General features: G+C 42.4%; 1 protein-coding gene across 5 annotated transcripts in view; it reads left to right on the forward strand.

The window, feature by feature from the left end:
- Positions 1-14,319, forward strand: part of LOC120020500 (CMP-N-acetylneuraminate-beta-1,4-galactoside alpha-2,3-sialyltransferase-like) — an 84,174-nt gene extending 69,855 nt beyond the window's left edge. For 3 of the 5 annotated variants that reach the window (XM_038964201.1, XM_038964202.1, XM_038964204.1), the window contains 3 exons: positions 1,690-1,836; positions 4,681-4,918; positions 11,571-14,319. In XM_038964201.1, the coding sequence (XP_038820129.1) occupies positions 1,690-1,836; positions 4,681-4,918; positions 11,571-11,785 (600 nt within the window). In that variant the 3' untranslated portion in view covers positions 11,786-14,319. The remainder of the gene's footprint in view (positions 1-1,689; positions 1,837-4,680; positions 4,919-11,570) is intronic. The other 2 variants (XM_038964203.1, XM_038964205.1) reach the window with 1 other exon arrangement.
- The last annotated feature ends 207 nt before the right edge of the window (positions 14,320-14,526 follow it).

Consider the following 14,526-nt stretch of genomic DNA (forward strand, 5'->3'; position numbering starts at 1 on the left):
GAAAACACGCTGCTCAAAACCACCCAACTGCCTCTCTCATTACCCCCCCCCCCCCTTCCCACTCCTCCCAATATCAAAGGCGGCAGGGCAGGACTATTTGAACAGGTGATTCCCATTTACATCTGCTGACCCCTTTGGCTGTGTGCCAGGTAGTCAGTCAGGCAAGCAGGCAGGCAAGTGTGTCAGCCAGTGTTTGTGTCAGAAAGCTACTGTAATTTGTGGGACATCACGCCTGATAATGCCTGATGAGGGATGTTGACATACAGAGGACTAAGGCTAGCCGTAGCTACTTGGCTAACGTTATAAAATATTATTGTGGATTTGGAAGATATTTAAAAAAAAAATGTATGAATCAGATTTGAATGTTAATATTCTGGCTTTAGATGTACCATGTACCTTGAGTGAAGTATGTTTTGGCATTCTGGAGCATATGAAGTCAGACAATGAGCCGGCAGCCTTACGAGGATGAACACGCTTGAATGACTTACAAACGTACTCCGTGGAGATCGTAAGAATGTAGCCCTCGTTGTCCTCAGGGACACTCCTCAGCAGCTCAGTCATATGCTTGAAGTGTGAGAAAAAGGTGTTTACTGTAGCTCGTCCAGTAGGGCAGCATTGGTGTCCACGACATGGCTGGCTTTTTTTTGTAATCCGTGATACTTAGAAGCCGTGCCACATACGCCTCGTGTCCAACCCGCTGAATTGTTCCTCCACTTTGTCCCTAAAGGGATGTCTCGCTATCTTGATCAATGTGCGTAGGTTGTATTTGTGCTGTGTAACCATATTATTGTCCCTGCTCATCTTGCCCTGTTTATAAGCAGCATGTCTCTCCTTCAGTTTCCCAACAAGGCTGCCATCAAGCCACATTTTTTGATTTGGGGCGGAAAAAAATTGAAAGATGCCATTGGTATCACATCCTATGTCTTTTTTTATGAATCCGGTAACTGAGTTGGAGTATTCATTGATGTTCTCACCAGAGGCGACCCGGAACATGTTGCAGTCCACGTGATCAAAACAGTCTTGGAGCATGTATTCTGATTGGTCTGACCAGCATTGTACAGACCTGACAGCCGGAACTTCCCTCTTGAGTCTTTGTAGGCGGCAAGGAGCAAAATGGAGTCATGGTCAGATTTGCCGAAAGGAGGACAGCAGGAGGGCCTTATACCTGTGTTGAAAATAAGTGTAGCAGTGGTCAAGCATGGAGTTTCCGCGAGTTGGATAGCCAATGTGTTGATACTAATTCTGGAGCACGGTCCTCAGATTACTTTTGTTAAGGTCCCTTACGATAATGAAATCTGCCAATGAAGTCCAATGAAGATCTTTGATTAGCATTTTTGGTGTCAGTTTGGGTCTCGACGTACACATCCGTGGGAATAATCCCTGAGAACTCTCTTGGTAGGTAAAAAGGGTGACATTTAATGACCGGGATTGGCCTTCCTCCATGTTACCCCCAAGGCTCAGAGCCATTCTCCCAATCAATGTAGGGAGACAGTTTGGAGGTGGGCCTTCCTGGCGACGTGACCTGTGGTTCTATGTCAATGTTATTGAAGATAATCTCTTTGTTTAAATCTCTGTCTATCTCATACTTAGAAGTACTCTTTTTACCCCCAAAATGATCAATTTAATGAAAATTGTTACTTTCAATGCCTGCTGAAACTCACAAACTCCGCTTTTCTCCCTCTCTCTTAGCGTGGTACAGAGGGCTTCTGGAAGTCAGTGGCCCGTTACGTCCCGAAGGAGCCCACAGAGATGCGCATCCTCAACCCCTACTTCATCCAGGAGGCTGCCTTCCAGTTCATCGGCCTGCCACTCAACAACGGCCTCATGGGGAAAGGGGTGAGTGACACTCAGACAGAAACCCGCTCTAGTTGGATAGAAATATAAATGTATCAAACAATTTCTGCATTGGAATGTTCTGAGATGAACCATCAGAATGTTGGCAGAACCCATGTATGGTGCTATATAGACGTTTGAGGAAAGTATGATGTCCGTTACCTGGTTTATGGTGGATAAACTCGGTTTGCAGTCTACATGCAAACACATATGCAGACATGCATTCACGCATGCAGTACCTGGGGCGGCAGGTAGCCTGGCAGTTAGGAGCGTTGGGCCAGTAACCGAAAGGTTGCTGGATCGAATCCCTGAGCTGAAGAGGTAAAAATCTGTCGTTCTGCCCCTGAGCAAGGCAGTTAACCCACTGTTCCCGGGCACCGAAGGCGAGGATGTCGATTAAGAGAGCCCCACACACCACTCTGAATAAAGAGGGGTTGGGTTAAATGCGGAAGACACATTCAGTTGAATGCATTCAGTTGTACAACTGACTAGGTATCCCCCTTTCCCTACAAGAGTGCATAGACTCTTACTCACACCCATGTATATTAAGTTCAAGAATGCACACCCTGACAGAGGCACAATCCTTCTTTCAAACATTAACACATTCTCACACACATGCTACGAAACGGTACACAACCCATATGCAGCCCGGGAGTTGACGACCGACTGCATGGTCATAACCAAAGTGTGTTTGACACACTTCAGGCCCGAAACTCAAACCTCGCTGCCACTAGCAAGGCAGCACCTTGCCATGCCATCACAGGAAATTAAATCGTTAAAACAACTCTGCAAACATCTCTCTAGATCAAGGGTCGGGAACCCAAGTGACAGGAAGAGACATTTCTTCAAATGTTTACAAAAACCTTGTGCTCTAGTAGCTGCATTGGATGAACCTCATGATTCAGAGAGCGAAGCGAGACAGAGACATTGGGCGCATCTGACTGCATTTCAAACTAAAGGAAACAAAATTGTGTTGAATAGTTTGTCATGGAGCCACAAAGGGGTAGCTAAAGAGCCACATAAGGCTCCAGAGCCACACGTTGCAGACCCCTGCTCTCGATGAAAAGGAGAGATTTATGGAGGGAAATTGAAGCTTTGGACGTATTACCTCATTAACTCCTCATTTTGGTTTTGAGGGGGTTATCAGATGAGACTGTAGATTCTGGACTGCCACAGGCTCTGCTGCTTTTCTTCTCCCCTTGGCACGTAACTAATCAATCAAACGCATTGATTGGCTTCATGAGGCCACTTACCTGAGTTACTAGGACTATGGCTGGTTGATCAAAGGGAATAGGTTAGATAAAGACCAGCAGATGCTGTCACCCCTCCTGGACTGGAACTATGCAGCAGACTGGCTTGAGAGGCTGATGAAGTTCTACATAGGAGTGCAGGGGGTAGGGAACATGCTTCAACAGGCATTAGAAGGATGGGAAGGGGTACAAGGAGTGTGTACAGCCTTCTACCCTGAAGGGGCGACCACCAGGACACCCCTGGCTGAACTTTGGTTACAGGAGGAACATGTGTGGAACATGTGGGTTGCCCTGGTGTTGGGGGGAGTTGTCTCATATAATACCGATCAAGGCGGGATACAGCCTGACACATCCTTCCCCTAAAATGCCCGCCTGTCTTTCCCCTGATTAGTGCGGTGTGTTTGTATGATATGTGTGTTTGCGGGCTCACACAGCAGGGGGGCTTAAGCTACACCTACCCTTAGGGCTTCAAAATCAAGGTAATGATTTAGAGCCCCCCCCATCTCCTCCCCATTAGGCCCTAGGGTTTGAGGAAGTGGAGTTCTGCCCTCTCAAACCGCTGTGTCATTGTGCGGGTGCGTCTGTTTAAGCAAATTGTTAATCACTCTCAGCTCAGGACGAGTTAACAACTCCGGCCCAGGACAAAGCCATGAACACGAGGACAGGGAGGGAAGGGAGGGTGGTGCATACCTGTCACAGACTGGCGGTAAAGGAAGATGACGTTAATATAGACATTTTCAGTTTTTATTGCATTTTCAATGCTTGCTTTTACTACATACTACTGTTAGAGGAAAGGGTGTTGGCTTGTTTACACACTCTCATCTCCCCTAATAATAATGCTTTGTTACTATAATGCACCCCAACATAAGATACAATATACAGGTAAATGCCAAAATAAAGGAAACACCAACATAGTGTCTTAATAGGGCGTTGGGCCATCACAAGCCACCAGAACACCTTCAAAGCGCCTTGGCATAGATTCTACAAGTGTCTGGAACTCTATTGAAGGGATGTGACACTTTTCTTCCTTGAGAAATTCCATAATTTGGTGTTTTGTTGGAAAATGGTGTCTCAGGCGCCGCTCCAGAATTTTCCATTTTCCCGTGTTCAAATTGGGTTGAGGTTTGGTGACTGAAAGGCGCTGCATGGTCAATCCCGACGTCTGCATTGGCCGTGCAGCATTTGGCCTCTACATGCCTCCGGAGGCACCGCAATTGCACCCCCCCCCCAATGCTCCTTTGAGACCCCTCTTTCAAAACTGAGATCTCTTCTAGCCATGGCTTGTTTGTTCATTTGGTTCCTCTCTTCCTGGGATCCACAACACAGGACCTGTAACAAAACACTGATAGACAAGGACAGTCACACAAATAATGGTAGCAAAAATCGTGGGTAACTGAGCGTTTTTATATGTGACCCTAAGCATGATGTGATGTAAATTACTTAATTAACTGAAGAACCACACCTGTGTGGAAGCACCTGTTTTTAATATACTTTGTATCCCTCATTTCCTTAAGACTTTCCTTTATTTTGGCAGCTGGCTGTACGACACACTATAAAGAAGTGACATGGCCACCTTTTTGTGCTTTTCTCTCTTCAGAACATTCCAACCCTGGGTACGGTCGCCATAACGATGGCCCTGCATAACTGTGACGAGGTGGCGGTGGCTGGCTTCGGCTACGACATGAACACGCCCCACGCGCCCTTGCACTACTACGAGACGGTCAAGATGTCCGCCATCAAAGAGGTGCCTGTTTTTGTTGCGTTCAAATCCACTGGAAATGGGTCATGGAGTGGTGTTTCCTCTCCTTGTCTACCCGTGTCAAAGAACTGGAAAGGTGAAAATGCATTCTCAGTAGACAAACCCACCGTACTGTTTTCAGGAAAGTGTAGATTAGAGAGACTATATTGGCTCCCCCCTAGACCTATTAGGCTACTGAGGGTGTGATTCCATTTTCTGTGCATTTTTTGATTGGCTCTCTCATCCCCCTCCTCCCTTCCAACTAGGACCAAATAAATGACCCCAAGATGGAGCTTTTTAATCCTCCACTCCCGACTGCCTCAGTGTTCTATTATGCCAGGTGTCACAGAGGGCAGCTGACGTATGAACTCAGAATGATAACCTTTGTCTGAACTCCCAGTGAACTCTTGTCATGTAATCAATGGAAACCTCATCTAGTAGGTCTATCGTCATTGGAACACTGAAAGACTTCCGCTCCCTCATGTCATGTCCTTCCTCTGGTGGTAATATGCTGAGGTCACCTCTCAGGGGGTGCTGAGATGCAGTAGTATCCTTACTCACTGTCGGACTTGAACCAGTCCCCTCCTAAAACAGGGCTACTCTGCTTAAACTCAGGATGGATCCAGGTGCTTCAACTTTCTGTAGCTTGGTGTGAAGGGACCGAACAGGAGTGAATGTAGAATGCCACACTGTTCAGTATGTTTGTACACACCATTCGTATGTGTTCTGGAGATGCCAGCATGTTAAAGAGAGAGGGTGGTTGTTAACGCGTCATCCTCTGTCTGACCTAGCTCGTCATCCCAGACCGCAAGGCCTGAAGACACACACACACACCCTGGTGTTACTGCTCACATGGCACTCCCGGCCCTGCTCCCTGTAGTAAAGCAGTGAAACCCTAGCCATGGATCCGTGTGGTTCTGTGTATGAGTGTGATCCGTCACAGAGTCAGGGCCAGGCCAATCCAGACAGGCCAGTGGCTCTCAGGAGAGGCTCGGCCCCACAGCCAGGACCCAGGCAGGGCTCTGGGGCCCAACCCAGCCAGGTCCTCCCACTCTTAGGCCCCAGAGCCTCCCACAGGAATACCGGACTCTGGTTACACACTGTCGACCAGATTGCGGGCCCGGAGCACAGTGGGGAAGGAAACTGACCCAATGTGGCTCCACTCTCACACAAACAAACAGACACACACACTCTCACTACAAACTCACTTTAAAAAAATAAATAATTGGGGGGTGGATCAGCTTTAATATTGCGGATAGATTGATGCTTCCATCAATGTAATTGTCTGCATCATTTCCAATCCCCCATATATTTTTGGGATATATATATATCTCGCTCCATTCATTCATTCATACACACTTTTTTGGGGGGAATATACCTTTATTATTCCCCGCAAACCCTACCACCCTTCCCCCGATTGGAGTAAACAATAACACTTAGGCTTCTACCTTCAGTTTATACATCTTATATACGTTTTACAGACACAATCTATTTTACAATAGTTATATTTTGTTTGTTTTTAGTCCTTCCTCTATTTCTGATGTCCATCCAGTTTGATTTCTATTTGTAACTGTGCTATTTCACAAAAGTTCCTTAACCTATATACATTTTATAGACCCTGTATGTTTTACATTTGTTATCTTGTTATTAGTCCCACCCTTCAGCTCCATTCAACCCCTCCCATCTATCTCTTAACACCATCCATTCCCAACTATTTTGTAATTTTTTTGGCACAGCCATCAATTTTTTGGTCCTTAAATGAAACTGGTATATATTTTTATTTGTCCCAATTATCTGAGTATAGCACCATTGTAAACAAAGAGAGAGAAGCATATTTCAACCCTGCAGGCGCGACACAAAACGCAGAAATAAAAATATAATTCATGCCTTACCTTTAACGAGCTTCTGTTGTTGGCACTCCAATATGTCCCATAAACATCACAAATAGTCATTTTGTTCGATTAACCTCTAATTCCTCCCAAACCCGGATCCGGGAGCACCCCCATCAGTAAAAAAGCTGACTAGCATAGCGTCACAAGTAAATACTAGCATCTAAATATCATTAAATCACAAGTCCAAGACACCAGATGAAAGATGCACATCTTGTGAATCCAGCCATCATTTCTGATTTTTTAAATGTTTTACAGGGAAGACACAATATGTAAATCTATTAGCTAACCACGTTAGCAAAATACACCACTTTTCTTTTACTCCACCAGTTTTTTACTCCATCAGTAGCTATCACAAATTCGACCAAATAAAGATATAAATAGCCACTAACCAAGAAACAACTTCATCAGATGACAGTCTGATAACATATTTATTGTATAGCATATGTTTTGTTAGAAAAATGTGCATATTTCAGGTATAAATCATAGTTTACCATTGCAGCCACCATCACAACTCTCACCAAAGCGACTAGAATAACTACAGAGACCATCGTGTATTACCTAATTACTCATCATAAAACATTTCTTAAAAATACACAGCGTACAGCAAATGAAAGACACAGATCTTGTGAATCCAGACAATATTTCAGATTTAAGTGTTTTACAGCGAAAACACAATATAGCGTTATATTAGCTTACCACAATAGCAAACATCACAACAGCATTGATTCAAGCCAAAAATAGCGATAACGTATAAACCACCAAAATATATTAATTTTTTCACTAACCTTCTCAGAATTCTTCAGATGACAGTCCTATAACATCATATTACACAATGCATATAGAGTTTGTTCAAAAATGTGCATATTTAGCGGCACAAATCGTGGTTATACAATGAGAAAAGTTGCCAAGCTGCCCAGAAAATGTCGGGAGAAATCTTTGGAGAGGCACCTATTCTAATCAATAAATAATCATAAACTTGACTAAAAAATACAGGTTGGACAGCAAATGAAAGACAAATTAGTTCTTAATGCAATCGCTGTGTTAGATTTTTAAAATTAACGTTACTGCGCAATACAGCGTGCGCTAAAGCGAGACCGCACCATAATTCATGGCGGAATTATTATTTGACATTTGTCAACATAAGTACGAATTAACAGCATAAAGACTGCTTACTATTTGCTGAGCTTCCATCAGAATCTTGGGCAAGGTGTCCTTTCTCCAGAACAATCGTCTTTTGGTTGAAAGATGTCCTCTTGTCCTGTCGAAATAGCCGCTAACGTTAGCTATGTGCCGGTAAGGTGTCCAACTGGTGATAGCGCGTCACAAAGAAATCCCAGAAAATTGCAATAAACTGATATTTTTACATTTTACATTTTAGTAATTTAGCAGACGCTCTTATCCAGAGCGACTTACAGTAGAGTGCATACATTTTATTACATTTTACTTTTTTTTTATTGTAATTTTTTAAAATTACATTTTACATACTGAGACAAGGTTATCCCTACCGGCCAAACCCTCCCTAACCCGGACGACGCTATGCCAATTGTGCGTCGCCCCACGGACCTCCCGGTTGCGGCCGGCTGCGACAGAGCCTGGGCGCGAACCCAGCCCAGCCTGGGCGCGAACCCAGAGACTCTGGTGGCGCAGCTAGCACTGCGATGCAGTGCCCTAGACCACTGCGCCACCCGGGAGGCGTGGGAGGCGGATATAAACTGCTATAAGTCGGTTTAAATTAACTACCTTATGATGTCTTTAACAACTATAACGAATAAAAACATGACCGGAGATATAGAACTGCTAAAACGAAAGCTTTGCAGGACGCCATTGTCATGTCCCTCTTGCGCCAGGCGCCCCGTTGAAAAGAACGGTACTTCCGTTCCACGGTCTTATATAGGGCCCCAGATGGTGCAATCCACTCCATTCAAATTCTCACCGCTTACTGACATCTAGAGGAAGGCGTATGCAGTGCATGTAGCCCCATAGCTTGCATGGGGACTTATAAACTGACCCCAGAACAGGGACCTCGATTTCAGAAATCTCACTTCCTGACAGGAAATGTGCTGCAGAATGAGTTCTGTTTCACTCAGAGAAATAATTCAAACGGTTTTAGAAACTAGAGAGTGTTTTCTATCCAATAGTAACAATAATATGCATATTGTACGAGCAAGAATTGAGTACGAGGCAGTTTAATTTGGGAACGAATTTTTACAAAGTCGAAATGGCGCCCCCCTAGTGTCAAGAGGTTAATTCCGTTGATATATATCCAAAATGTCCATTTATTTGGCACGTTTGATCCAGAAAAACACCGGTTCCAAATTGTGAAACGTGACTACAAAATATCTCAAAGGTTACCTGTAAACTTTGCCAAAAAATGTCAAACTACTTTTGTAATACAACTTTAGGTATTTTTTTACGTAAATAATCGATAAAATTGAAGACCGGATGATCTGTGTTCAATACAGGATTAAAACCAACTGTAGCTAGCTTTCTTGTCACGCGCTTCTAACAAACAGGACACTTCGAGTGACCCTCCTTCAAGATGGCTGTATTTCTTCATTACACAAAGGAATAACCTCAACCAATTTCTAAAGACTGTTGACATCCAGTGGAAGCGGTAGGAACTGCAAGAAGGTCCCTTTAGAAATCTGGTTTCCCAATGAAAACTCATTGAAAAGAGTGACCTCAAAAAAAAGAAAAAAAATCTGAATGGATTGTCCTCGGGGTTTCGCCTGCTAAATAAGTTCTGTTATATTCACAGACATGATTCTGAGTGTTTTCTATCCAAATCTACTAATAATATGCATATCTTATCTTCTGGGGATGAGTAGCTGGTGTTTTCTATCCAAATCTACTAATAATATGCATATCTTATCTTCTGGGGATGAGTAGCTGGCAGTTTAATTTGGGCATGCTTTTCATCCAAAATTCCGAATGTTGCCCCCTACCCAAGAGAAGTTAATGTAGGGCAGACAGACAAGTTCCTTACTTTTTCCCCCTTCCACTTGCCTCTTCCATTTTTGTGGTAATGCTGCAATTAGTTGGTTGTAAATTTGGGTAGAGCAGACATTTCCATATGTCTGAATGACATAACTCCACCAGTCCTATTTATGATATAATTTACAAAAATTATACTTTTTAGGTTTTTTTTCTAAAATACTTTTTTACAAATTGTATTTATCAATTAGTCTTTGAGTTTAACCACAATATTTGTTTTGTGTTTTCAGGTGGATTAAACTGAAAGTGCAACCAACTTTCTATGGCTTGTTTAAAAATAATTATATTTTGGAGATTATTTCATTTTCAAATAACCGAAAGTGAGTGGTTGTAATCTGAATAATGGGAAAATGGCCATTCTTGAACATGGGTTGAGACATTCTTACTAATTTACTGGAGAACCATTTTGGATTTAAGTATAACTTTTGTGTGACTGATGCCTTTAGTGAGAGGTCTAATGCTTTAATATTTAATCATTTCTACCCTCTGAATTCATATTCATTATATAAATAGGCCCTTTTAATTTTGTCTGGCTTGCCATTCCATAAAATGTGAATATTTTTTGCAAAAAAAATTAAAAAGCAGGTTGCTAGGTGTAGACAAAACCATAAGCAAATAGGTAAACTGTGATATGACTAAAGAGTTAATAAGGGTGGTGGTAGCAAGATCGTATCTATTTTTGCCAACTTTCTATTAAAATGTATTGGAGTGAGAATTTCTTTCTTTCGGGATATGTATACCGAGTATGTCCACAACCCCGTCAGGCCATTTTATTTGTAAACTACACAGTAATCCAAAAGTTGAATTATTTTGTGATCCAATACATAATATAGTACAGTTATCCAGAGAGGTTAGAACAAGTATCTAACTCCTATATGAGGCTGTGGAGGGATTATAATTGTGGTTTTAAAAGAACTTGAATCATCAGTGTACAATGACACCTTTGTTTTTAAGCCCTGGATTTCTAGTCCCTTAATATGTTGGATCTAATTTTAACAGCTAACATTTCGATGGCAATAATAAATAGATATGCCGATAGTGGCAACCTTGTTTTACTCCTCTTGACAGGTTATGAGATGTAGACATTATTTACTATTTTACACCTACTTTAACCCATTTTATAAGAGATTCTCAAAAATTGAAATATTCAAGGCATCTTTGTATAAACTCCATTCGTTCTTTATCAAAAGCCTTTTCAAAACCAGACCTGGTTTCCCCGATATTTCATAGTATTCTATTGTTTCCAGTACTTCCAGTCTTATATTATCTCCAATGTATCGTCCATGTAAAAAACCTGTCTGATTAGGATGAATATTATCTGACAAAACCTTTTTAATTCTATGCGCCAAACATTTAGCTAGAATTTTTGCATCACAACACTGAATTGTAAGAGGCCTCCAATTTTTTAAATGGACTAGGTCTTTATATTTACCACTTGGATCCTGTTTCAGTAATAATGAAATCAGACCACCGTGTTGCGTGTCTGATAATCTACCGTTTATATAGGAGTGGTTAAAACATGCTATAAATGGTCCTCTGAGTATATAGGGATGGTATGCCATCCAGCACTGGAGTTTTCCCAGCCTTAAAGGCTTTAATTGCATCAAACTCACTTTGACTCCATATTAACTAGAGAAAACAATGCAGACATTACTACATATGACAATGCTCTTAAAACCAGTTGAAAGTATAAATGGTTTGACGTAGAGCGTTGAAGGCTGTTTTCATCCCTTGTTGTCAGGATTAGAAAACAAAACATTTCCTTCATAGATTGTTGAGACTCAGTTCTTGTCTTTGACCCTGACCCCCACTGATCTTTGACAATCTTCTTGTTTCTCATCTTGTTCCCCTTCATCTCCACAGTCCTGGACACACAACATATCCAAGGAGAAGGAGTTCCTCCGCAAGCTGGTGAAGGCCAACGTCATCACGGACCTGACCAACGGCATTTGAGTCTAACTGTCCCAGAGCTTTGCCTTTTTCCAAAAGAACCACAGAACAGAGGATTCTGGGAATTAACCTGGGGGGGTGGGGGAACCCAGACCCTGGTGGTCTGCATACTGCCTAAGTTTTTATGAAGAGAAGATTTAAACGGACGGCTCAGTGGAGAGACGCACATACGTGCCTTCTGACCCAGAGGCTCCTGTGTCAGGAGAAACATAGGCCTGGATCGGACGTCTTCAGGACAGTCAACGGACGATCCGACAACCGCGTTTACCGTTTCAATACCCCTGAAAATCACATGAACGAACAAGTGATATGGAAGAGGATGATGATGGATGGCAGAGGATGGAAGGCCTGACGGACAGCTGTAGAGTCGGACAATCTGCAGAAGAGAGGGACAGATGGTTACAGCAGTGCCAAACGTACGTACCTCGTTACAAAGGGGGGAACAGATGCCCTCTCCCTGTACTGCCTGAATGTATTCACAAAACAATGTAAATATCAAAGATTATTACCATGCTTTTTAACAAGCTGCAGCAACCCCCCATCCGGGCATTGGCGAGCCTCCCCCCATCCGGGCATTGGCGAGCCTCCCCCCATCCGGGCATTGGCGAGCCACCCTCCATCCGGGCATTGGCGAGCCTCCCTCCATCCGGGCATCAGCATACAGTACATATCCCACCTCAGACCCACACAAGGCCTTTTTTTAAACCTTTGTCTCTCCCCCTTATCGCTTCCATATCAGCAGGCCTTTTTGAGGCTGCCCTGCATTTTGAGATTATTATTACAGATGTTAATATCCAGAAAGACAAGAGGCCTGGATTATTTTATTTAGGTTTAATTTATTTATAAATAGGCTGAGAATTGGTGCATTATCCTTTCCTTGTTCCAGTTCGCCACGATGTGCTTCCTCAATGACTCACTGTGTTATTAGTTGTTGAGTGGATATCCCTCAAACCTGGGCTGAGACCCTAGTATTTCCAGTATGGCTTTAATATAAGCCCAAGTCAAAGTCAGTATTATCATTTATGGCCAATATTTCAGTCAGATTTTTGTGTTGTATTATGAAATGTTTTTTTTTATGTTTTCCTTTGTGTGCTCTAATGAACATGACAAAGTATCACAAGATGACGCCCCAACAGACCAGTATTACAGAGAGAGAGAGAACCACTGGTCTGGGAATAGTGTTCCTGTTCACACTCAAGTGTTCAGAATAATTTGCCACTTGTCCAGTATTTCAATAAAAACCCAAGTATTCCAATATTTCAGTCAGATTGCAGTAAGTCGTATTACAATATTAAACCATATTTCAGTTTTATCCTGTTTGGTTTGTGATATTAAACCCAAATTGGTATTACAATGTGAAAGCTTACTGGTCCAATGTTTCTCAGTGAAAGGCCCATTTGGTTAGTTGTTACAGTTCAAGCGCTAACGGATCAGTATTTAAGTGTTGCTCCGGTGGCTCAGTATTACAAGATGAGAGACCACGCTATGGTTACAGCCTCCCCCGCTGCTTCCCTCATCAACTACACTTAAACTGAAAGCCATAATCAGCTTTATATGGTGATGGGGAGTTTTTAGTTCTTTCTACCTTTTTGGATGACATTTTGGCTGTTGCTTAATTAAAAAAATTATAATAATAATTGTTTTTGACTTTATTGTTTTCATGGAGGTGCATACTCACTGTACACCTGTATCCACTTATCCTCCTGTCCATTAGTAAGGTATTATTAGGGTTGTGTTAATTTGAGAAATAGAAGAAAACATACAAAAACGTTGAGACTGACTGGACTTCAAATTCCAAATGCTAATTTGTGTTCTATTGCGAAAGGTTTTAAATAGTTTTCCTTTGTGTGCTGTAATGAACACTAACCAGTTTCAGAGAGGCGTCACTGCTCTCTGTTGCTGGGCTCCCTCAACAAAACTTTCTCACTTCTGTTCACGATGGGAAAATAAAACAATATGGAGGAATCTTAACCTAGCCTCCTACCATATTGGTGTTACAATACCTATCCAGGCCCTTCAAATTAGTTAGGGGAAAGTAGCCTGCTTTTACACAGGCAGCCCAATTCTGATATTTGTTCCACTAATTTGTCTTGTGAAAAGATTTGATTGGTCAAAAGACCAATTAATGGAAAAGATCACAATTGGGCTGCCTGTGTAAATGCAGACTTTGATCCCTTCCCTCCAACCTAGATAACAATCTTTCAGAAATGGAACCCTGCATAGGACTTTCACTGCTAGGGTATTAAGAACAGCTCACCAATGCACTACACCCCTGGCGAGGCCCACACAGGCTGCGTTTACAGGGTTGGAGTCAATTCCATATCAAATATAGACAGCTTAAATAGATTTTTTTCATTAATAAAAAATAAATTATGTGCATCCTGGATTGGGCAGGAATTGACACCAGCCTGGTCTGTAGGCAGAATGTCATTATTAGAACTGGAGACGACAATAACATCATACAGGAAACCTCACCATATCATCCAACGAGCGAGGTCAAAATCAGTCATCACCTTACCCTAACACAATCAATCACTGGCAAGGTCGTTACAGATGAAATCACAAGTGTTACTGTTTCTTTTTATATATTATATGAAATCGAGACTTTGTCATCTGCAACTTGTTAATAAATACGTTGACCCTTTTGTCGCTTTGTAAGGTGGCTGATGGTGTGTGTATTTCTTTGTTTTTATGTGATCACACAAAGCACTGTCAACGGGTGGTCTATGGTATGCAGGCAACCCTCTGCACCAAATGTAAGGCCTTTATGGGGTTACAAGGCCCTGGTGTTCTTTCCTGTTGTGCAGCCCTCATACTATACTCTGTCCATTATTCTGTTGGAGTTTATAGACTCCACAGGAAATGTAGT

This window comes from Salvelinus namaycush, chromosome 25 (assembly GCF_016432855.1).
Source record: "Salvelinus namaycush isolate Seneca chromosome 25, SaNama_1.0, whole genome shotgun sequence".
In the NCBI taxonomy this organism is placed as follows: domain Eukaryota; kingdom Metazoa; phylum Chordata; class Actinopteri; order Salmoniformes; family Salmonidae; genus Salvelinus; species Salvelinus namaycush.